Source organism: Helicoverpa zea, chromosome 23 (genome assembly GCF_022581195.2).
Source record: "Helicoverpa zea isolate HzStark_Cry1AcR chromosome 23, ilHelZeax1.1, whole genome shotgun sequence".
NCBI lineage: Eukaryota > Metazoa > Arthropoda > Insecta > Lepidoptera > Noctuidae > Helicoverpa > Helicoverpa zea.
Genome location: NC_061474.1, coordinates 6808169 through 6832724, shown reverse-complemented (window position 1 = coordinate 6832724; position 24556 = coordinate 6808169). Strand labels below are relative to the sequence as shown.

Below are 24556 nucleotides of genomic sequence, written 5' to 3'. Positions count from 1 at the left end.
ACACAGGCTGATATCCACCATGACTCATTTTGACAGCGGTTTCTGTATCGATAAACGTTATATTGCGATTCCGTAAGCCCAGTGGACATCAAATTGATAGCCAATGTCATTTTTTGAAATACACTACAAATAGCAGTGTTTTATGCCTCATCACTGGGATGTCTATACTATATTGTTGCATCAGACATATTAGATTTCTCTAATTTTGCGATTCCAATAGAAATACAAACCCTGAGTCGTTTCCTTTATTTTTTGATAGTGTTATTTTTATTTGTATTATTTTAATTTGTTTTATCTTTCTTTGTGTGGAATAAAAATTTCGCGTGTATTTTTGCTGGCATTTGTGGAATAAGAGACAAAACGAAGTTTATCCAGAATCCAGAAACGTCGTATGCGAGATTTCAATAATTCTCTGGATTTACGGGAGAAGGAATTCATGGCAAATTTCCGTATCAACAAATCAAGGTTTCAGCGAGTTTCGGCAGAGTTACGTCCGTTTCTGCAACGTCCTCAACAAAACACTGCTGTTGCAATTGAGCTAAAAGTAAGAATTTATAACGTAAAAAGTTAAATAAATACCAATATTACATAATTTGATGTTACTAATTTGCAGCATGTCTCAACCTTCATTTAGTAAGTGAGGTAACCGATGCTCTCAATGTATGGGACGACCTACTCAAGTACGTAAAGTTACCTTCCTGTAGTGTACCAATTTTTGTTTTGCATGCAAAACATAGGAATCTACGTATCAAAATATTGTTTACGTTGTAAAATTTATAATAACTACAATACTCACAATATTCTCAGTTAAAATATTGTTCAACCACACGGAATTTTAGACACCAAGTTCACACACAATAGAAAGCAAATACTGAATTTTACCGCCACAGATTGTTTATAAACATATAACACGCTGAAAATAAAGCGTTCTCTCAAACGTAGTAATGTAATGCTAATAGGGTATTTCCTACTTAGCAGTATAATAGTCGATAAAAAAATAGAGTTGTCAAGTTGTCATCGTAGTTTTGGCGTCAGCAACCGTGTAACGATATCCACCGATATCCACTTCATGCGATACAGAATACCAATGTTTTGAACTTATAGGTTGACATCAAAGTTCCGATGACAACTGAGGCCAGTTGACATCTGAGAATTCGAAAGTTAGCGAATAAGCCAGCAGTAAAGTTTGTTTGTTAAAATAAGCATTCAACCTCTGAGTTAGGGAATGGATAAGCTTAATCTGAGACAGTGTTTACTCAATACGATAAAATTATCTTTCAAGCAACTTTGAAATTCGACTTTTTATTATACGGTTCGTCCCAATTTATCCGTTACGAAAAGTATCATCACAACTTTATGCCGGTAGCATAATCTGTAACAAAATTGTACTCCATGAAATATTCTTTCAAAACAGTTGTTCCACAGCGCTGGCCAAGACTGATGTGAAAAAACTGTGGTATGTTTGTATGAATTGCCAGGTATAATATTTATTTATAATCAAATGGGTGGTAAAGAGTGATTTTCAAAAGGAGTAACTAACTTAAATTGGTAAAGAATTCACTTAAGAAGCTTATTTTAATAGTTAATCAGAGGTAAACTAAGTAACCACTTACGTTTAAAGAGTTTTAAATGTTCAACATGATAAGTTTTCATTCATTATCTCAATTCTTGCTTTCCTGACTGATATTTTGGCATCGATATATATGTATTTTTTGGCATGGGGAACTTTAATATGTCAATAAAGAAAGTAAAAAATAATGTACACATGATTTACAAAAAGTTACCAACTACAACTCCATTTTGTCCACATAGTTGGTTCTGGCTTCTGCGTAATGGCAACACTGCTCACGCTGTCACAATTTGTCAAATTGGTTTGATAAAAACTAAAAATGACGAGGGGGATTCTCGCCACAGAGTGTCTTTGGTTAGCACGTGTGCCTAGAATTTTCAGCCGTTTTAAGTGTTTTGGTGAACTTTTGTGACTTAGTTTTGTGTTTGTGTGTTGTCCTTGTGTTTGTCTCCTGTGGTGTACTGTTATTTCGGTAACTTACTAGTTGTTTATAAGCATAATGGATCAAAATAAACCTCCCGATCCCGATCCTCCAGACATCTCTGCATATGCTCCTCTTTCCCCCAACTATCCGCTATCCCAACTCGCTGATGTTGCTTGCAGCATCGCGGACTCCCAGACCCCATCAACCTCGTATACCAGGAAACGCTCCGGAGATGATGCTAACATTAGCGTGTCAACCCCGCCATCCAAACAACAAAGGAACCTAGTTGGCCGCAGCAGGTACTCAGCTACTGATAAGGCACCTTTTATCGTTCATGTCTCTCGATTGGAGCCCCAGCCTAACGCCGGTACCTCTCTACACCCTGTTACTTTCGGAATATTCCTACAAAAACATAATATTACTAACGTTGTCCGTGATGGTGTTAAAAAAGTTGGTAGGAACCGTGTGTCTGTAGAGTTTAAATCCCCTCAGGATGCAAACTCATTTATTATCAACAGCATTTTACATAAGAACTGCTATGTTGCCTCAATCCCCACTTTTAATATAACTAGGATGGGAGTTGTGACTGGTGTTCCCACAGATTTAAATGAAGAGGAAGCCCAAAAATACTTACAGGTCCCTTCAGGTTGTGGTGAAATCCTGAAAGTTCGTCGCATAAGCAGGAAAGTAGTTATAGATGGAGTAACTGAATTCAAGGCAACAGAGACATGTGTACTTACCTTTGATGGCCAAGTATTGCCTCAAAGAGTTTTTTGCTGTTACACTTCCCTTCCAGTTCAGCAATATGTTTATCCCACCATCCAGTGCCGTAAGTGCTGCAGGTTTGGTCATGTGGAACTAGTGTGTCGGTCCAAGCCTCGCTGCAGTAAGTGCGGCCATGATCACCCTGGTGATGGTTGCAGCACTTCTGAGGCGGAGGCATTCTGTGTGCTCTGCTCAGGGAATCATTTTGCAAATAGCAAGTCATGCCCGGAGTTGGGTAGACAGAAGGCCATTAAGACGGTTATGGCTGAGAAGTCCCTTTCATATGCTGAAGCTAGCAAATCTGTCCCACTTGCTTCTCGCAATTATGCGAATGCTGCAAAAGCAGTTCCCGCCCCCACTCAGTCATACCGCAAAACTGTTTTCCTTAAGCCAAGGACCCATGCCCCTCTATCTCCCTCTTATGATAAAGCTGCCCATCAGCAGATTATTAACTCCCCTGCACCTTCACAGCCTGATGGCTGCGCTCTGAATAACCCATTCATTGATAGTAATGTTTCCTCAATAATAGATATACTTATTAAACTTCTATCTACAATCCTATCCACCAATAATACCCAATTACCGTCCAACGTTGCCTACCAATTAACTAACCTTTTATCAAATATTAGAAATGGCGCCTCGCCAAGTATTCCTTCAATGGAATGTGAGGAGCGTGTGGCATAAAAAGCACGACCTCATATTCCTCCTCAACAAATTCAAGCCTCTGGCTTGCTCTGTAGCTGAGACTTGGCTCACCCCGAGTCTCAGTTTTAATATACCACTATTTAATATTCTCAGATGTGACAGATCTGATGGCTATGGAGGGTCGGCTCTCCTTGTTAATAATCGTGTCCCCCTCTCCACCTTGTCCCTTCCGGTTCTGGATGGTGATATGAATATAGTTGCGTGTAGAATTGAGGGTATCACTGTTTTATCGGTGTATATTTCCCATCCTCAGCGTAGGTTTTTAACCACCATTAGGGACATTTTGAATAGCATAGTAGGACCTGTGCTCGTCATGGGTGACTTCAACTGTCACCACTTTAGATGGGGCTCCAATCGTTGTGATTCGTTTGGGGAAGGTTTAGTAGAAATCTTGGATGATTTAGACCTTTGCATCTTAAATGATGGTAGCCCTACTCGTAGATCCCTTCCAGGACAGCAAAAGAGTTGTGTAGACCTCACATTCTGTTCAGTTGAGTTGGCGGCATCAATTCATTGGGAATGTACTACTCTGACGCATGGTAGCGACCATTTCCCCATTGTTGTAACTTTAATTAATAAAACTTATTTAGAGAAAACTTCTCCTCCACTATTGAAGTACAACTTGTCCAAACCTGATTGGTCGAAGTTTGCATCTTTACTGGAGGGGAAAATTAGTACGCTTCCAAATTTAAATTCAAGTTTCCAAGATTCTTCTGGTCACTGCCATGCTAAGAGCTGCTACGATGGCTTTATCTCGGCCATTACCTCAAGCGCAGACTCTACCTTTCCGTTGCGCAACTGTGCCAGAAATAAAATCCCGTCACCCCCGTGGTGGGATCAAGAATGCACATCGGTTATTAAAGAAAGAAAAGAGGCCGAAAAACAGTACAATGATGCGATGAATAGCGTCAATCTTATACGGTACAGACGAGTGTTAGCTCAATCTCGACGGCTTCTTCGCAAGAAGAAACGTCGCGGTTGGGTTAAGTTTTGCACTTCTCTATCCCCTTCCACTCCTATTTCAGCAGTTTGGAAGAGCATTAATCGTTTCAGGCGAGGCTGCTCCCCATCTATCTCTTCCCCTATCTCGAGACAAACTGCTGAATCCTTTTTCGACAAAATTGCTCCAGCCTATGTTCCTTCTTCCTCAGAACTTCTGCTCCCGTCTGTAAATATTTTGGACGATCCTATGAATGAACCATTTTCGTTGGAGGAACTTGATGCGGTGTTACGTCATGTTAGGGATTCCGCCCCAGGCATAGACGGCATACCGTACTCATTTGCAGTTCATTTTGGTTTTGAAGCAAAAAAGTATTTTTTAGGAATATTAAATTATTGTTATCAATTTGGTTGGGTTCCCGAACAGTGGAAAGCTCAGATAGTAATTCCCCTTTTGAAGCCCGGCAAGACTGCTGATGATCCGAATGGCCTTAGACCAATTGCTTTGTCCTCAGTGTTGGCCAAGATATTGGAACATTTAATTAAAAATAGACTTGAGTGGTTGGTGGAGTCTAGGGATTTACTGCCGAGCCATCAGTTTGGCTTTAGAAAGGGGCTTAGCACCATGGACAGTGTGGCAATTTTGGTTACTGATATCCGTACAGCCTTTTCCAAAAATGAATCTGCTGTAGCCACTTTCCTTGACATCTCTTCCGCATACGACAGCGTCCTTCTTCCAGTTCTCAGGCAAAAATTGCAACAGCTGAGGATTCCGGGTAAGATGGTACAATGTATATGCGCACTCCTCATGTCTCGCTCTTTGATGCTCAGAGTGCAGGGGGAGGTATTTGAGGTGAGACAGACGTGGAAGGGCCTTCCCCAAGGCTCAGTTCTGAGCCCACTACTATACAACCTGTATACAGCAGACATTGGCTCCTGCCTTAATTGTGACTGCCACCTTCTACAATACGCGGACGACCTAGTGTTGTATGTAGTAAATTCATCTATTGCGGACGCTGCCTCATCTCTCTGTCTCTCCCTGGACTCTCTGCACACATGGCTTTTGAACCATGGTCTCACGTTATCCGCCCCAAAAAGCTCGGTAGTGATTTTTTCCCGAAAACTACTGATCCCTCAGGTCTCAGTTAACATTCAAGGACAAGATATTCCCATAAATAATAAAACAAAATTTTTAGGCGTTTTCTTAGATTCAAAATTATCCGGGATTCACCACTTTAACTATTTGATCCAAAGATGCGAAAGAGCAATCTCCATCTTAAAAGCTCTCGCTGGTGTCTGGTGGGGGGGCCCATCCCTTCACTATGAAACTGGTCTACAATGCCTTAGTCCGCAGTATCCTGGACTATGGGTCACACTTGGTGATTCCAAGCAACAAAGGTGCCTTGGCCGGTTTAGATAGGATTCAATCTCAATGCCTTCGAATCATCTCAGGTTGCATGAAGTCGTCGCCTATTAACGCCTTGCAGGTCGAATGCGCGGAACCTCCTCTAGCCCTGAGACGTCAGTACCTTGCTTCCCGTTTCCTATCCAGGGTTATTCCCAAGTCGTCCCACCCCCTCATCCCAAAACTCAGAGAGCTTGACACTCTTTGTCACAGCTCCAAATATTGGGAACACAAAGAAATCCCCCTATTCCTAAAAGCATACCGGTTTTTTCAAAATTTAGAATCCCCCATTGCTCCATATCCCAGACTTCCTCTATTTAATTACCCCTATGAAGTACTTTGCTTCACCCCTAAAATATTCTATAACATTGGCATATCCAAAAACTCCCCATCGGCAAATTCGGCCTTTAATGCGGTTTTGGGTGAACGATGGATTGGGTTTCAAAAGTTCTTCACGGATGCTTCCAAATCAAATGGTGGCTGTACTGGAGCCGCGGTTTACTATCAGAACTCTAAAATAATTTTGAAATTCAAATGTCCGAAGGAGTCTTCTGTATTTACAGGCGAGTGTGTGGCACTATTGGAAGCTTGTCGTTTTATAGAGTCCCATGAGATTAGCTATGGAGTTATCTTTACTGACTCCCTTAGCTGTCTCCAAGCCCTATCCCAGAATCCCTTTAGAACTAAACTCCATTTTCCTATTGTCCTGGATATTAAAAAGTCCCTTTTCTCCTGCACTAGGCAAGAGAAAGAAGTTCACTTAGTCTGGATTCCTAGCCATTGCGGTATAGCGGGCAATGAATGTGCCGATGCATTGGCCAAAGATGCGTGTTCATCTGAGTCTGCTGACCTTGTACACTTCTCCCTTCAAGGGCATGACCTGCTAAACCTCCCTAAATTGAGTCTTGAGACCTCGTGGCAGGAATGCTGGAACATCTCCAGCAAAAAGAAGGGTAGCTCTTATTTCGCCATTCAACCGGTTGTAAAACCAAAACCGTGGTTTTCAAAATTTAAAAAATACCCTAAAAGGGTAATTTCAGTCCTGTGCAGAATACGGTTAGGTCACTGTTGTACACCGGTCTTTCTGCGCAAAATTCGGGTGCAGGATTCATCCCTCTGCGAGTGTGGACTGGATGAGGGTACCCTGGACCATATATTTTTTGACTGTCCTAACAACTCATCCTTTGATTTATATGGTCGTCTCCAAAAACTTAAAATTCCTCTCCCTACTAATTTCCGTTCCCTCTTATCCCACTCCTGTCCAGAACTGCTCCAGATGCTGTTGATGTTTATACATCAAAACAATATTAAATTATAAACTGTGGCCTATATTTAGGCCTCAGTTTGTATGGTTGTGGTATATGTATGTTATGTGTTACTAACATTTTCTTGTTATTTTTATATATGTAAATGTATTTCTGTTTGTTTCAGTGCCGTCCTACTAACACATTAAGTTACACAAGATCGGCCACAGCTCCGTCTTAAATCAATATATAATTATTATTTTAATTTTTTTTCATTAAAAGCACTACTTGCTTGTCATCCCACTTGTCATTGGCAGAATCGTCGAATTGACATCGACACGGATTGCCATATCCAAAAATAGAATAGAATAAAAATGACGAGCTACAGAATTTACGTTCAGTGAAAAAAATAATATAAAATTAATTGTGTGTTTATCACAATGACTGTTTGGCGTAAACTCGAAGATGGAGAAGTGTACGCCGTTGGTAAGTGTTTGTTTTTGATTCCCGCTTTTTATGTGAATTGATGAGAAATTCTTGGTGTCGAAGAGTGGTCTCCTATTTTACCACCCGCAGAGAAGTGATAAATATAAACATTGTATCAGAATGTACTGAATGCTGCCTGTAGCTGTACTAACGGTTATCCTGTTACGAAACCACAATTTGTTGGAATTAGTTTGAGTAAATGTCATTTTCACTAGTCTGTTGTCACTGGCCACTCCCAAAGTCGTGATTAAATAAGTCCAATGCTAACTTATGCATGCTTTATGGCACTCAAGAGAACAGTGTTATGTTATAATATCGATCCTTCTTTAAACAAATAATGTCGCTATTGTTATGAGCAAGTTAACTCTTAGATAATGTGCAGTTGGCAAATTCTTTTTATTTATAAGTTTTATCATGTTTTCCTTATATCATTGGAGATAAGTATACTACTTGGCATTGAAATCAGTTGATTTGAATGTACTAAAGTTATAGAATGTAAACAGATCTTCAATACAATTTTTGTTATTGTTCCAAATGTAGTAAACAACTATTGTTTTGTGAAAGAGAAATAAATATAACACCAGAGATAATACTATGTTAGGTTTCTATGAAGGATAAGGCAGAGAGGTTGAATTTTTGTCACTTTACATACTTTGGTTCAAGATTTCACAAACTAGTCGGCTAAGTTTCATCTGAATCATATAAATGTGTTGGTTCGTAGGTGATTCAAGTGCAATGTTTTAGCAGCCATTTCATTCTAGTTGTATATTGAAACTAATTTTGTTTTTACTTTCATAACAATTGATTTCGGGGATGTAATATTTGTTACTCTTTTACGGCTGGACTAAAATAAATATTATCCCGGAATACTGCCTTTAAAGTGGTACAGTTTTTAATGAACTTTTTTTGTATGCAATATATTGGACTCAATCTATAGTTCATAGGATGTATGGAGACTCATTTGAAACTAAAGTGTTTTAAGCTTTGCTGATGTTGCTAAAATACAAAAATAAAACTTAGCATTGAAATATGTGAAAATGTGATGTCTGTTGTCACTTACGCTGTGTACGTTTGCTTGTGTTGATTCAATTTTGCCTCATAAATCTGTAGTACAAAAATAAGGAAATACAATAGGGAAAAGTTTTTCAACAAAACAATAATGATAATGTTGAATTCATCTCTATAATATAGTAAATGTGTGTAATATAATAAACTAAATGTTAATTACTACTATAGTAACCATATCTTACTTTATCAATTTTACTCGCAAAATAACTATGTAGGAAAATAAACTGCCACAGATACAGTTTCCGTTAGTCAAACTACATGATTGAAGTATGTTTATAGACAACTAGCTTTTACCCGCAGCTTCGCTTCCGTGAACTGACTACTCTACCCTATCCTACCCTACTCTACCCAACTCGCCCCTACTATAATAAATAAAATAAAAAATAAAAAAAAATAAAATAAAAATCTTTTATATTCAGGCGCCAAGGCCCATAAAATGTTAGTAACAAAAAACAACTTAACCTATGTTAGATAATTACAATCTATAAAATAATAATAATAGAAAAAATACACCGCCTGATTCACTGGAAGGGTTCTCAAGTTGCATGTAAAACATGCAGCCTGATAAACCTATCCAGTGCAGGCCCATCCAGTCTATCCGCGAATACTTTAAGGATGCTGTTGGTACTACCCCTGACTCTGTGTACTAGCGACGCAACTTTCTTACGCATAATAGCGAAGTAGTCGTCCGTTTGTGCATCCGCGAACATGCCCGATGCACTACAGTATGGTGGCAGTCTCAACATCACCCTAAAAGCATTATTGTATTGGATGCGCAAGGTATTGTCAGCCTTTTGGGTATGATTGGCCCAGAGGCTGCTGGTGTAGAAGGTCTGGCAGTAAGCTTTGAAAAGCGTTATTTTGACTGGTACTGAGCAACCAGCAAACCTCCTTGCCACCATATTTCCCCTAACAGCCAACGCCCTTCGCTCCCTTTCCATATCCAAATCATCCTTTAAATCCTCAGTAACAATATGTCCTAGGTATTTAAACTTGGTTACTCTCCTCAAGAGCGACCCACTGAGTGTTACAGGCGGAACATACGATGGGTTTTTATTTTTACCTCTAAACACCAACAGCTCACTTTTAATTGGATTGTACTTCAGCCCATGCTTCTCAGCATTTTACCCTATTTTTTTTCTTTATAAGAACCTTCTCCTGTCAATAACAAATACAACAGAAAAAGAATTGGCCAAATTGATCCAGGCGTTCTTGAGTTATGCGCTTACCAAAACATTTAACGATTCATTTTTATATTATAGATTATAAACTTTACTCTCAGTTTTTTCGTAGTTTCGCACCTTGATGGAAATTTTCTGGTGGTTACATTACCCTTGTGCTCCAGGAACAAATTCCTCAAATTCGTGAGAGGTAGCATATACGTTAGTCTCATGGATGTATGCGGGCTGCCCAAGACAGGGATGGTTGGAGCTCATTGGTAGAGCCCTATGTTCAGCAGTGGTCAGAAATTGGCTGATATGATGATGATGTTATTCTTCTTCTGAGCGTTTATCCCGTCTTGTGACGGGGTCCGCTTTCCGTATCTTCTTCTTCCACTTCGCTCTATCCTGGACATCTTCCTCTTTGAGTTCGCAGATTCCCATGTCTTTCTTTACGACACTCAACCACCGCAGTTTTGGCCTGCCTCTGCGCCTTTGACCGGGTATATCGAGATTGAGTGTCGCAATGCCGTTGTACTCAGGTGGTCTTATGATGATGATGTTATTCTGATATAAATAAGCTCTTATTGCAAAGTATGTATCTAAATACATTCAATAATTTTTGGATGGTATGGAAGTCTTATGAATAACTCATAAAGGTAATAATTGGCAGAATAGATCAACGTGTTTGCAAGCCATCATTAATGTTTTTGTCATTCTAGTGTTTTTATACCAAACAATCTTGTATTTACAAATGATTATAAGTCAGTATCGTCGGCATCATTATGTAATTATAGTGACAATTAGCTCTATAGACCAATCTACTGAGTTATTTGTTGATAAAGACCATTATATTGGGAATACCCTGATGATAGGTGTTTGATACTTCTAAAATTCGTGTCTGTTTCTGCAAAATGTGTTCAACCTTTTTATTGCTTTAACGAGTTGAGTTATTCTATCCACATTTGGAATATAGGACTATAGCGTGTATGCGGAATCGAGGAATCTGGCACCATGTTTACGTTTGACGAAGTTACTGTTATAGTTAAATAAACAGGTAAACATAGAACCCCTTCTCCCTCCACATCCTTTTTTTGGGAAGTCAGTTGAACCCTATTTTTTCCATGATAGTCACGCTTTTGACCACAATAACTTTTGATGACATTAAAGAAGAAGAAAAAATACAGAAAACACAGCTCGTTCTGATGACATCTACAATTTAGAATTTCTCTTATTTATTAGAGCAACTATCTCCTTGAGAACACAAATCCACAATATCGATAAACAAACAAGAGACCCAGAAACCCAAATGGGTAACTAGAACAAGCGAGGGCAAGTCTTCACTGACCTATCACTTGCAATTAACACAATATCAATAGAGATAGTTGCCGCTAATCTTCACATTCAATCGTCACAGTTTTGTCTTGATAGCGCAATTTCGGTCGGGTAGTACAATTTAAATCTATTTCTGGACTGCAAGGAACAAGGAACCATGTTATTTGTGGCCTATCATGGATCGTGATTAACGGTCATTCCGTCTCTGTACGAGAAGATATGTATTTGAATTATGTTGAATTTTTTTTTGCGATCGACGAATCCTTCTGACCTTTTCTATAAGTAGGTGGAGGTAGGAGGTAGAGATAGATAGATGAGGTTTCTGATGTTAGGTATCGCACAAATAGCAGCATTGTCTGTCATAATCATCTTTCAGGCAAGCAATCCATCGTTTCTTTGGTTGAAATCTTTCTCTACTACCATCCAGCTGCGTTCATACTCATTCCCAAACAGATTATTATTTGTTTATTTCGTATTCAAGGAATGTTTGTTATCAATCATTGAAGGTTCTAATTGATCTTCTCGAAGTCGAGTGCAAAACACTTCGAGATATTATCAATGGTTCACTTGTTGATTTGCTTCCTCAAATTCTATGCTATTTCATTTTACGTTTGGAGTGGCTTTTATCTAGTGGAATTTTATGGCATCTTCACTTCACGAGAATATTTATAAAGCACAAATAATATATACTGATCAGTGTCTAACTGTGAAAATGGCCGAATTTTGATATATTTATATTTTGTAGTTAAAACGATTTGCCAGACGTCCATGAAGGTCCATTATATCAGGGCTTTACTATGAGCATCTCAGTCATACAGTTCAGATCCTACATATTACCGCCCACAGAGGTTTTAGCACGCAAAATCCGCGACACATTTCTCGTCAGTGCGTGCCAGACCGCCAGATGTACTCAATTAACGACTCAGCTTTAACAGTTTTAACAAATGATATTTTACAGACCTTTTTCGTTAGGCATTTAGATCTTCTTATTGTTTTATTTGCGGATCCCATTCGTTGAATGAAGTCGCCTTAACTTGTTTACGACGTCATTCATCCGTTTTTGTCATCGACCGAAGTGGTTTGCAGTGGGGTCATCGAAGTAAAATTATCTAGATTTGAAACTATAAGTTGTTTGACTTCTACGTCAAGATCGATTTTTTTATGCTTATGTATGTATATTTTTATGTAATAGTAAACATAGTAAGACTTTCGTATATTATTAAATGATAATCATAAAATTCAATTTAATAGATGCCTACGCGCAAACAGTACATATTCGCACAGGTCCCTACATGCCAATCCACGCATTCAGTCCCCTTCCGTCACCTGAGGAAGTCCAATTATGTCTGTCAAAACATCACTCTGCCAATAAAGTCATCCAATCAACAATTCAGCGTAATAAAAATGATTCAATTGATTTACGTGATCACTCTTTGCCTTCAAGTGAACCACAGATGTTTTTGTTTAACATTTGGGATGCCACTTGCAGTTTTTTTGGACTTATGACACATTTTCTGATGTGCTCGCAAAAACTTGCCGTTACTTTTGGGCGAATGTGAAGCTAAAAATATAAATCCGGTTTGTTGTTACATTAGCGCAAATAACTGCATCAAATCGATTGACTTAAGAGACGGTTGGTAAAAAATCTGGGCCATTACAACCTTTTTGTTTGTCGATTTGATACAACAGTTGATTCTGTGCAAATCAACTGTTGTTCCACATAGTGTAACGATTTAGATCTAAACCTGTCTATGATTTCAACTTTTCATTGACAAATTATTTGTGCATTCTAAATAAGGCGATGTTATTATGACATTTGGTATGAGATCACTCATTTACATATGTAATGGAACCCACTCATTCATGCGTCTACATCTCAATGCACCACTATCTATTAAATCCGAGCCATAAACCAAATACTAATTTACCCCGAACAATGTATCTAATGACCCATAAAACGGCTTCTATAGCACTTGTGCCATTAGTCCTCTCATCCGAAAACGAGCGGAGCCAGGTGGGGCTCTAGTATAGCACCAATATCTCATTACGACAAGTATCGGTGACATGTGCAGAGATCTGATGTCTGATAGATTTATAAGTCTCTTAGACGCGCCGTTTTACAGACGACGTCGTAAAATTGATGGATTCAGGGTACCCTGGATAAGTGGCTCAATAGAGATTTAGTGTTTTGCCTTGATAGATCTTAGCTAAGGAATTTTTAAGTCGTGAAATCTTTAGGTTTTAATACAATATTGAACGGAGATGAAGTGGCATCAGTTGCTTGTTAAATTCTTTATAGCTTCTGGCGTTTAGAAAGTACTCATTACTTTTTCAGAGTATCGTTTGATGTTTTATTTACATTCTTAAATTGAGCCGTCATCAATTCAAATACTTAATCAAAACTCTATTCATTGAAATTTATGGGCTACCGCTATGACAATAGAGTCTTTATACAATTTAACAAATCAGTTCCGATTGTTGGTAGATAATAAGTTTTGTTTGATAGATTTGTCAATAATTGAAATATTTCATCTAGCGATAGGATATTATTTATAACATTTATTTTATCTTTTTAACCTGAATCGCCAATGATATAATGAAAGGGATATTTTTTTTAATAAGTTTGGTTTTGTCATTGGGTATTGTAAGTTGAAATGAAATACTGACAACCCAATATTGCATTATAAACCCAAAATTGGAAAGGGTACAGAAGGGTTTACGCTTAAGCCATCTGAATCTTCCTTTAGTTGAATAGATGTCAATTTTTACCCCTATCCCTCAAGTCTTTCCTCAATGTTCCCTAAAGCCTATTTAAAATATTGCACCTTCAAATGATCAATGAACAGTATCTATCCTATCTAACCATTACTAGATCTAAGCCCCTCGCATCAGCATTCACAACGCGCTCAAGTTGCGTTCGAACGCGATTTTGGTGCTCCCGCGTTGTATCGTCTTACGTGACTCACCAATACCCTCTATTGTCCCGGATTAATTGTTTGTGTAAGTACATGAACGTTAAACATTAACTTTCCTTCATATCATATTTATACTCCGTTTTTTTTGCACTCGTTTCTCTGCACAGGATGTGAGCTGTTAGCCGTTTGAGGCTATAGTTGATCTTGATGTCAGTTTTTAATGAATTTGCGACGGCTTGTTAAGGACTTGGTATTTTTAAGATAACCGCTTTAGTCGTTGAACGTTTTTAATTGGTGTCGCCAAAATAGTGCAACAGGATGATTACTTTATGGTTTGAAATTTTTTCTCACGGGTAATTGGTTATGTGAGCCCATGAAGGTTGCCGAATTAGCTTAGCTCCCACGACAATTTAGCGTGTGTTCCTGAAGGTTGTGACGATTCCCGTGAGAACTGATGTAGGGTCAAATCACTAATGTTTTTGCTCGCGACTGTATGCATTCTTTATATCGATGACTTCGTATTGTTTTGCCAAAACTAGAAAGCATTGCAGTCATGCTCCATGATTGTTGTAACAGGATACGTTAACCTTAAAGGTTTCACTCATTATGTCATAGTATTTGTCGAGTCATTAGCATCTGTTTTGTGGGTAACGGTCTGCAAGCATTTTAGTGTTTGAATTTCGCGTTGTGTTTACGTAATTTTTTATAGCGGATTAGCGACAGATTTGGTATTGCTATAATTTATTGACAGCAGTTGCTGCTAAATTGGGAGTATATATTGTGTCGAGTTGCAAATTAAGTTGGATACTCTTGATAATAACTTTAATATGTTGTCACATAAAGCTACATCGTATAAATAGATAAACCTTATATAGCTGACTGGGTTGGCTCATTGCCAAGTACGAAGGTGGAAAAAATACGTTTGAATGCATATTGTATCTCTTTTCCATATGAGGTAAACCTAGAGATCTACATTTACAGGTACACGCGTACTTAGTACGTACTTATCTAAGTTCGCATTTATAAACTGAGGAAACCACACAGGATAATCCGTATAAATATTAATTGCTTAAGGTCGTGGAACTAAAATTGAATCAATATCAATAGGAACACTATTGTTCTAATCCCTTTTAATTATTTAATAAATTCAATTTCAAGTAGTTTGTCCTTTATAGTTACAGGCACACCATTTTGCAAAATACAAGACATTTTCAGCCTACTTACTACAGTTGCGGTCAAAAGCTTCTATAATAATGTATTTTAGAAAGAATAAAGAACAGCTGGCATCTATGACCTATCAATTCTATTACTCATCGACTGCGACATGGATTTCTCAATTAGCTTTAATTGAAGACTTAAGAACTCAATTTGTACTACATTTCTTTGACTAGCCTCTCGATTATAAGTAAGCTTATAATCGTGTAACAGTGGATATTATTTGACCTAGTGCTGACTGACTCATTCTACAAATCTTATGGTCTCGTTAGGGCTTTGGGAGTAGCTAACGAAAAAGACTGCTGAGGCCCAGATTCCGCCAAAGTGGAACTGAAAAGTTCTTAAACAACTAGTACCTACAATTTCTGCGTTCAGGGTTACTGCTGAACTTCTATCGATAGTTTAAAAACTTCTCTGCTCTGCTCCGCTTTGCTTAGAGTCTGGGCTTTAAAAAACTCTCTAGCTACTAAGCAAGCTGTCTCAAACGAATCGATTGCCAGATTAAGCTAACACCCTTAATCAAGTATTTTGACTTCATATTCTTCCTCTAAAAGCTTACCTTTACCAATACTTATTTCTATTTCTCCTCTTTCACAGCCATTTACAACTATACGGCCAAACCCGGCTCCTTGCATCTGTCGTTCGACGTCGGCGAACTCTTGCACATCGAGAGGGAGACGGAACACTGGTACTGGGGCAAAATACTCAAGAAAGACGAGAGTGGAGCCTTTCCTAAGAGCTATGTGCAGATAAGGGACTGTGTGGTTGACAGGTAAGAACTTAAGAAGAAGAATTTTTAATTGTAGAAATACTGTATTGAAGGTGTTTAGTTATATTAGTACAGCATATCTCACCGTTCCATCGGTATGCAAAATGCTTGTAGAAAATGTGTGTAAATTAAAAGGAATAAAATGGTGACACATAGGTAGGATTAAACTTTCGAAAAGGACAAGGATTTGTATAGAAAATGTTGGTCTTCAGATACGCATCCAAAATGAGTAGTCCAAGCTCTCAGCCGACTCTTATCTGGATTTACGTTAGTGGATGCAATGTTATAGGTATAAAACTGTCCGTTTAACTTTAGGGCAATAAAATTAAAGCGCATTGAAACTATCTTAGTGCAGGATGTATATTTTTACCCCATCAGATAAAGACAGAAACAATGTATGTATGGTGTTACAAGAACACCGTGCCCGTATGTTGTATGATTTTTACCCGCATCATTAAAACAAAACACGAGAAGAGATTACAACATATTAAATTGCATACAATCAATACATAGTAGCAAATGACTGCTAACTGATAATATTTCAATTAAAAGGCAGCGGTTTTACGCACACAGACAAACCTTACTCACACAACGTCACGAATGTTCACACAATGTGTAGTAGTGATTCATTCGGCAATGGGCAACGATTATCAATCACGGGCACTGACCCCGTCAATTAGTAGTATTTTTTTTGTTAATTGTAGGCTAGGAATGTGTAGTTTCTATGGGGTTTTTCTACGATGTCTCTAAGGAAATTTTGGGTCATATGGTTTTCAAATTGAATCATGAATCACTTTCTTAGTTGACTCGTAGACTGATTGTCTCGTTGTATGACTCAGGAAAAAGAATGACGCGTATAGTACCGACTTTCAATGTATTTTCAAATCAAACTGAGAAATCCTTAGCTGTTAGGTTTTTGCCATAGAAACTCCCTTTCCTAATTTTATTGTTCGGTTAAACCTAAACCAATCAGCGTCAAAATTGTTATAAAATCATAATTCAATCTGGGTACAGGATATTTTTTTTTTATTAAGTGATATTCAATCCAATCCTCCGTGTGAGAGGAGGCCTGTGCCCAGCAGTGGGAGGATAAAAAGGCTGTAACAGTAACAGTAAGTGGTGCAAACTTTCCTCTATAGCGAATTACGAATATTAATTAGTTAACGTTAATAGTAATGTAAAATATTTATATGTGCCTAGTTATATGTATAGTACAAATACCCGTTCTAATAGAGTAGGAAGAGTCATAATACTGACAAGCTTGTTTAGTATAAAACAGGAAATACTGACTGTAAATGTACGACAAAATATAATTACTTAAAGGCAATTATAGTTATTTAACCGAAGGGTTAGCCCCATACAATAATAGTACTATTAATAAATCGGGAATTTATATTTATTATGTGGGCTGTATTTATTGCGTCATTAAGTTGAAAATTCCCCTCGTATTCGATTGATCAATGTCCCTATTATTGTACATTGTTATCAAACTTTGTTAAAATATGACTTATTTTTTACACTACCTAAGCCATGGGGGAATTTTCAACATAGAGATTTTTTCTTCAAATTCAGCATGGTAATTATGTAGTTTTTATCGCAAAGAGTAGGTACTTACCTGTTTGATGCAAACTCTTCAGCCTGGTCAGTCCTGGTTTTATCAAGATTCTGTTAACCATTGTCATTCAAGATAATGTAAATAATAATGTCTGTCTTGATTAAATAATATCCGAAAGCAATGGTTATGTGTCATTATTATTTTCATTAAAGTTGTCAAAATGGCTTTACTATGCTAGTTTCGGCCCCTCGCTTTCCAAAAGTCCGGAAATCTATAGTCCCCAGAGCATAGCAGAGACTGAAAACAGGCATGTATTAATGAACTATAACATGTTGTTACTATTCGCGTTGTTGTTAAGATTCCATTTCAACTTCAATAACCGGGGAAAGCCAATTATTGTTTTGTTTAATATCCAACTTCGGGAACTTTCCTTGTTTAGTACATTTTGGGTATCCAGCCAACATTTGTATTGTAACAAAGTTTAATTGTGATGTTATACTTACCTAGGTACATGTAACATTTTTGTTGGTCGTTTTGAAGGGAACGCGACTTTCACGACAGGCTTCCTCTTTTTAATGCAGTCCTTTCTCTGTACTTACGCAGAATCGGGAAGGAATTCATTTCGCTTATGCTTATGCTTTTTGATGTTTAATATATGAGGTTTAGTGCAAAAAACTATCAGCCGAAAGCAAAACGAATCGTTTCAATCACATGACACCGATAGTAAGAAATATTCCATCCAACATATCCAAAAGAACCTAAACCCCAAAATAGTTGGGGAAAAAGGCTCGGAGGATGATACCCAAAAAAACCTTAATAATTGTAATAATTTTAATCTTCATATTCTCTTGTCACAGATGCGGCGGCACGGTGGTCGCCTCAGCTGGCGGCAAAGGCGTGGTTCACGATATAGCTGTGACTCTCCGCGAATGGTTACAGCATTGCAAGGAACTTTACGTCGTAAGTAAATGCTAGAACACCTTAGTTTATAGTATAGTAATAAGAGTTTATAGGTAATCCTTATTAGAATGTAGGGCAATCGAGTACTGGCTGAATAAGGCCAGAACTTATGAACGGCGATCTAGGTCCGGGTCTTAGGAGAAGAGAGGACCAGACCTGAGATTTTTTTTAAACATCCAATAGAATCGGCAATTAAATGTAGAATCATGAATTGGCGCAGGTTTTCGTTTCTACGAGACCGATTTACCGTCTTATTTTGGAGTAGGACTTAATTTTCTCTTCAATAACAAGGAAGGAATAATGATAAAATGATTACATACACTTTTACGGACATGTGACTGCGTGATTCCGATGTCCTTATTTACTGTTTCATTATATAAACATGAGCGACATCATTGTATAATTATTCGGCCAGTAATGTTTGAATATTTATATACTTATGCCTCTGGTGTAAATAAATTATTAGCACATGACGTGTCGATAAAGAGGTAGGCAGGTACATAGGTATTGTGATATGCAAATTACTTTTCTATCATCCGCTAGATGCCGTAATTCGAAATAAGTAATTTATTTTGTAAGCAAATCTCTACTATTATTATGGAACAGTTTGTTAGCTTATCAATAATTATTAGAACAATTTGAAAAACTATCGAGATAGGCTATAGACTGCTTTTTATCCAGATGCGTGGAGTCTTTTCCTCGGGACACGGGTGAAACCACTGGCGGAAGCTAGTGTCTATACAGAACTGTAGGATGTTTAACATTAGCGTTATTTATTTACATTGGATATATGACTTTTTTTTGATGACCCCTCCCTTTTGGGTGCAGCATACGGGAGTGTCAGACTCTTACTGACTGAGACCCACCATGTTCCTTCTGGAGCCCATTATTCCATTAAAACGATAAAAAAACGAAAGTGATTATTTATATTTAAAGAAATATCTTTATATTTAAAGAAATATCTTTATATTTAAAGAAATATCCTTATATTTAAAGAAATTATTTAAAGATGCTTATGAATATGGCAAAGTACATAATTTTGACGTAGTCAACTACTCAATGCTACATGTTTTGTATTTAACAGAATAACGATGAGCGTCTCAAGTTCATGGAGGTGAGCATGCGAGCTCTCCTCCAGCTGCGAGCTCAAGCGGCGTCTGGAGCGCTACCTCAAGACCAGCTGCGCAGAGTTGCTAGGACTGCTGTATTCACTATCGATAAGGGGAACAGGTATGTGTGATAACTTGTTAAGGTATTTTGGTTAGAAGAATTTGGCAGCTGTTTAGATATTTTTTTTCAATTGCTGTTAATATTGAATTCTTGTTACAAACTCGCTTGGTTATAGATTTGCAAATGCAAATGACTTGCCATTCAATAAAAGTTCTATATGAAATTTCTAAGAAAGTATCGATATTCGAAATGTGTACATAATATGAGACCAAAATATATGTAAAAAACGTGGGATTCACTTAAGGATTTTTTAATATTTAATTATATTTATAACCTATCTTATTCTAAAAATCACGAGGAAAATTATGTCTTAAAATAAATTTTGTTCACAGAGCCTTAGGTATGGAGTTAGCAGTGAGAACAGCGAACGGTCAACTCGTTGATCCTCTAAAGGTGTCCACATACAAATTGAATGCACTTCACGATGATGCTAATACTCGTATTGAGAAGAATATGGTAAGTTTCTGCTGATTCCATGAGTCACGCAAAATACTAACATAATAAAGCTTTTGGGTTGTAGGCGTCCAGATCGTCACGCCACCTCTTCCGGGGCCTACCACGTCTGCGGTGGCCATCATGTGGTATCCACTGAGCAACAACATTGGCCCACCTGTCTGGATGCATAGAGCACTCTAAGGATCGAGAGATGTGGAGACAAAATGGGGAGGCCTTTGCCCAGCAGTGGGACAATAAGGGCTAAGAAAAAAAAAAATAAGCTTTTGATATCAAATATTAAATATCTTATTTCATCAAGTACCTATGCTTCTCACATACACATTAAAATCTCGCAAAACTTAATCACGGTCTGCAACTTAATTTATTCATATTCACACAATAGTTACGTATACTCCTAGCTTTGTCAGCAGTACTATTTACAATCAATTTTACTAGTCAAACGACTTCCCAAAAAGGGGCAAGTTCTTAATTCCGATGTTTTTTTAATCTCATTATATTACTTAGGTACACATTTTGCCTTTTTCCTAACATTATATCTAACCATTTATTTACAGGAAACAACACCAGTAACGCCCCCACCGGCCGCCCCACCAGTAGCCCGAACATACACGATCGCAGTTCGCGTTCACAACTTCGTGTGTCGTATGACGGAGCCGGCGGAACTAGCTCTGGCTCTATACGACGTGTCCGGCGCTAAGCTCACTGAACATCTGCTGCTGAGGTGGCCTACCAACCATATGAGTCCGGCTTTAGTTGTGTTCACCGTAAGTATTAAAAAAATAGGTTTTATTTGGTGCAAATACCTATTTCTACCCAGCCTTATTCCCACTTTTTGGGGTTGACTCAAAATCAAACCGAAATTGCAGCTGAGTGTAAATAGGTCTATAAAATGACTGCCTATCTGACCTCTACTCAGTGACATGCTGGTCATGCTATATACATACATACACTTGGTGTGTCGTATGACGGAGCCGGCGGAACTAGCTCTGGCTCTATACGACGTGTCCGGCGCTAAGCTCACTGAACATCTGCTGCTGAGGTGGCCTACCAACCATATGAGTCCTGCTTCAGTTGTGTTCACCGTAAGTATTAAACCAAAAAAATATTTTGGTGCAACTATCTATTTCTACCCAGCCTTTAACTGCTATTTTGGGGTTGACTTAAAGTCAAACCGAAATGGCAGCTGAGTGTAAATATGTCACATGAAATGACTGCCCATTTATAGCCTTTTTTTGACTGTGATACTGTTGCTTACCAGGTAACGATGCGGTTTAGTTTATACCAGTTTTTCACATGGAGCGACTGCCTCCTCAACATGCTTTCCTGCACAACTCGATACCCCTTTGTAAAACTTCTTGTCATTCTTTCTGGCTGACTGGCCTTAGTGAAATACAATATAATTTTATGAACCTTTTTATTGTTCTAGGATTTTGGTAGTGACATTATGAAGAGTGAAAAAATATATTTGGTGGCAAATATTGTTCGGATAGGATCTATGGATGCCCAGAATATAGATCATAGGTAAGTTAATTTTGTTTTTATTTAATAAAATATACATATTTACTTTTCTTTACACACCTAAAATTAATCATTAAGTTCATTTGAAAAACCTAGGTGTTTGAATTTGTATTATTTTATGTAAATGATACTTATAAGGATGTACACAAAAACATCATATAAGATCAACAATGTTTTATATGTCTTGGAAAATTAAGTATTCTTCTACCAGTTTTTTTTACATATATAAAAAATTTCTAAATTTTTTTTTTTTTTTTAATTTTATCAGTATACTAATAACATTTTTAACTCTCAGACGCAGTTCGGTAGCCCAAACGCCTCCGGTGTCATCGTCGGGTCGGATCATGCGGCGTCCCTTCGGCGTCGCCTGCGCAGATATCAAGAGATTCGTCACCGTTGATGCTTCCGACAAACATATACAAGTGCCTTTTTATGCGTGAGTATTGTATTTTTATTTTAAAGTATGCCTGTGGTGTATTACGCTTTTAAAAGTATCACCTGAAAGCGTCAGTCTTAGACGTGAATAGATTGTTTGTTTTTTGACGTTTCAATTGACAACTTACCTAATTATAAATTTTATATCTTTATTGTTTAATTTTATTGAGATTCCAACAGGAATCAGAATAATATCAGGAACACAACAGTGTGAATAATAACGCTTTATATTTACTTATTAAAAATATTTTATCCATCTTTTATTACATTTTTATCTTAGCGAGCAGTACATTCTATATTTGACAAATTCTGTCTAAATCTTTGGTGAACAGTGATTTTGTAACTTAGGTTTGAAGCGTAATTTACAAAAAAATATGCACATTGGTTTGACATATTAAACTGATTACAGATATGAAAAGGAGAATCTGGACTCGTTATTGAAGAAAGTGATAGCTAACCGTGATCTCAAAGACGCAAAGCATTCACAAGGACTGTGGGTGTCTGTCAGACTCGTTGAAGGTGATTTGAAACAGGTAAGACTACTAAATAAAAAAGGTATTTAAGCACTTTAACTTCACAACTAATACACTTCACTGTTATAGTGCAGTTGCAAAAAATGCTATGCTGGCTAATCAATGTCAGCCTTTTAATCATCCCACTGCAGGGCACAGGCTTCTTCCATGCTTGCTCCATGCTTGAATCTCTAAAAAAAGTTCTTAAAAATATGTTACAACATATCTATGTGAAGAAGATACAGAAAATACAGATTTAAATTGATCCTTTGAGATTTAAAAATTGTACCATCAACTTTGTGTATGACCCACGTTGTTTCCTAATGTTTTGTAACGCAGATGCTAATTATCAACCTTATTGTATTTGGTTGTCTTTACGAAAACTAAGGTCATATAATATCATGTGTGAATGTGAAAATGTCATCAATGTGAATTTCATGTCAATTTATTTATTTATCATCTATTTTATATATTTAATTTTATTCCACAGATACGCGAAGAAAATCCCCACCTCGTAGTAGGAAACACAGCTGTAGCCCGTAAGATGGGTTTCCCCGAAGTGATACTGCCGGGCGACGCTCGAAACGACCTGTATGTGACCGTGTGCGGGGGGTCATTCTCTAAGGGAGGGGGGAAATCTTCGGAGAGAAACATTGAGCTGGTGGCCAGGGTTGTGGATAAGCATGGACGGACTTTACCTGTGAGTTATAATTTATTACAAGCTTTTATTTACTTTCACCTGTCCCGTTGTCTGTAATCAAATCTTGCAACTTAAATTTGATCCACTTCCCGGTTTCCGATTGAGCTGAAATTTAGTATACATGTATAAATCGGATGACAATGCAATGTCATTGTGACATAGAGCTGATCTGATGATGGAGCTGGAAGGTGGCCATAGGAACTTCGTAATTAAACGACGCAACCCTATCGAGTTTGGGCTCATTAGATTCGTCTTGACAAGTACTTTGATACTATATGGTAACCAGGGTCTGATGATGGAGCCGGAAGGTGGCCATAGGAACTCCGTAATTAAACGACGCAACCCCATCGAGTTTGGGCTCATTGGATTAGTCTTGATGAGTACTTTGATACTATATGGTAACCAGGGTCTGATGATGGAGCCGGAAGGTGGCCATAGGTACTCCGTAATAAAAAGACACAACCCCATCGAGTTTGGGCTCATTGGATTAGTCTTGACGAGTACTTTGATACTATATGGTAACCAGGGTCTGATGATGGAGCCGGAAGGTGGCCATAGGAACTTCGTAATTAAACGACGCAACCCCATCGAGTTTGGGCTCATTGGATTAGTCTTGACGAGTACTTTGATACTATATGGTAACCAGGGTCTGATGTTGGAGCCGGAAGGTGGCCATAGGAACTCCGTAATTAAACGACGCAACCCCATCGAGTGTGGGCTCATTGGATAAGTCTTGACGAGTCTCTTGCTTTCGACCCATATTAATTATATGTAGGATCAGGATCAGTCGAGCGATAAACCATCAGGGTTTGGAGTCCCCATTTTGTCAAATGGACGCGAACCTATTTTAAATCTATGGTCATTCCGTTATGAAGTCCGTAGTTCGTTCACATGATATGTAATATGTACTGATTAATAAAAATATCAATAATGTTGAAATTATTCTCGATGAAGAAAATCTACAACCTAACGACGAACCCATTGATGAAATCGAAGCACCTGAACATTGTATGGCTGATGATGAGTTCAATACGTCTTGCAGAGCTATGAATGCTGATCAGGCGGAAGTGTTTCGATTTGTGACACGAAATATTCAAGAGCAGATTCAAGGAAACGACAACAGACTAAGGCTCTTCATAACAGGGAATGCAGGAACTGGTAAAACATTTTTGTTTAAATTGCTGAAAAAT

General features: G+C 37.9%; 1 protein-coding gene across 5 annotated transcripts in view; it reads left to right on the top strand.

The window, feature by feature from the left end:
* Positions 1-7385: 7385 nt before the first annotated feature.
* Positions 7386-24556, top strand: part of LOC124642025 (dedicator of cytokinesis protein 1) — a 66986-nt gene continuing 49815 nt past the window's right edge. For 4 of the 5 annotated variants that reach the window (XM_047180323.1, XM_047180321.1, XM_047180322.1 and 1 more), the window contains exons 1-10: positions 7386-7538; positions 15829-16003; positions 18413-18515; positions 19600-19745; positions 20078-20201; positions 20756-20965; positions 21628-21722; positions 22015-22155; positions 22564-22687; positions 23157-23366. In XM_047180323.1, the coding sequence (XP_047036279.1) occupies positions 7493-7538; positions 15829-16003; positions 18413-18515; positions 19600-19745; positions 20078-20201; positions 20756-20965; positions 21628-21722; positions 22015-22155; positions 22564-22687; positions 23157-23366 (1374 nt within the window). In that variant the 5' untranslated portion in view covers positions 7386-7492. Of the gene's footprint in view, positions 7539-15828; positions 16004-18412; positions 18516-19599; positions 19746-20077; positions 20202-20755; positions 20966-21154; positions 21284-21627; positions 21723-22014; positions 22156-22563; positions 22688-23156; positions 23367-24556 lie in introns of all 5 variants that reach the window. The other variant, XM_047180320.1, reaches the window with a different exon arrangement.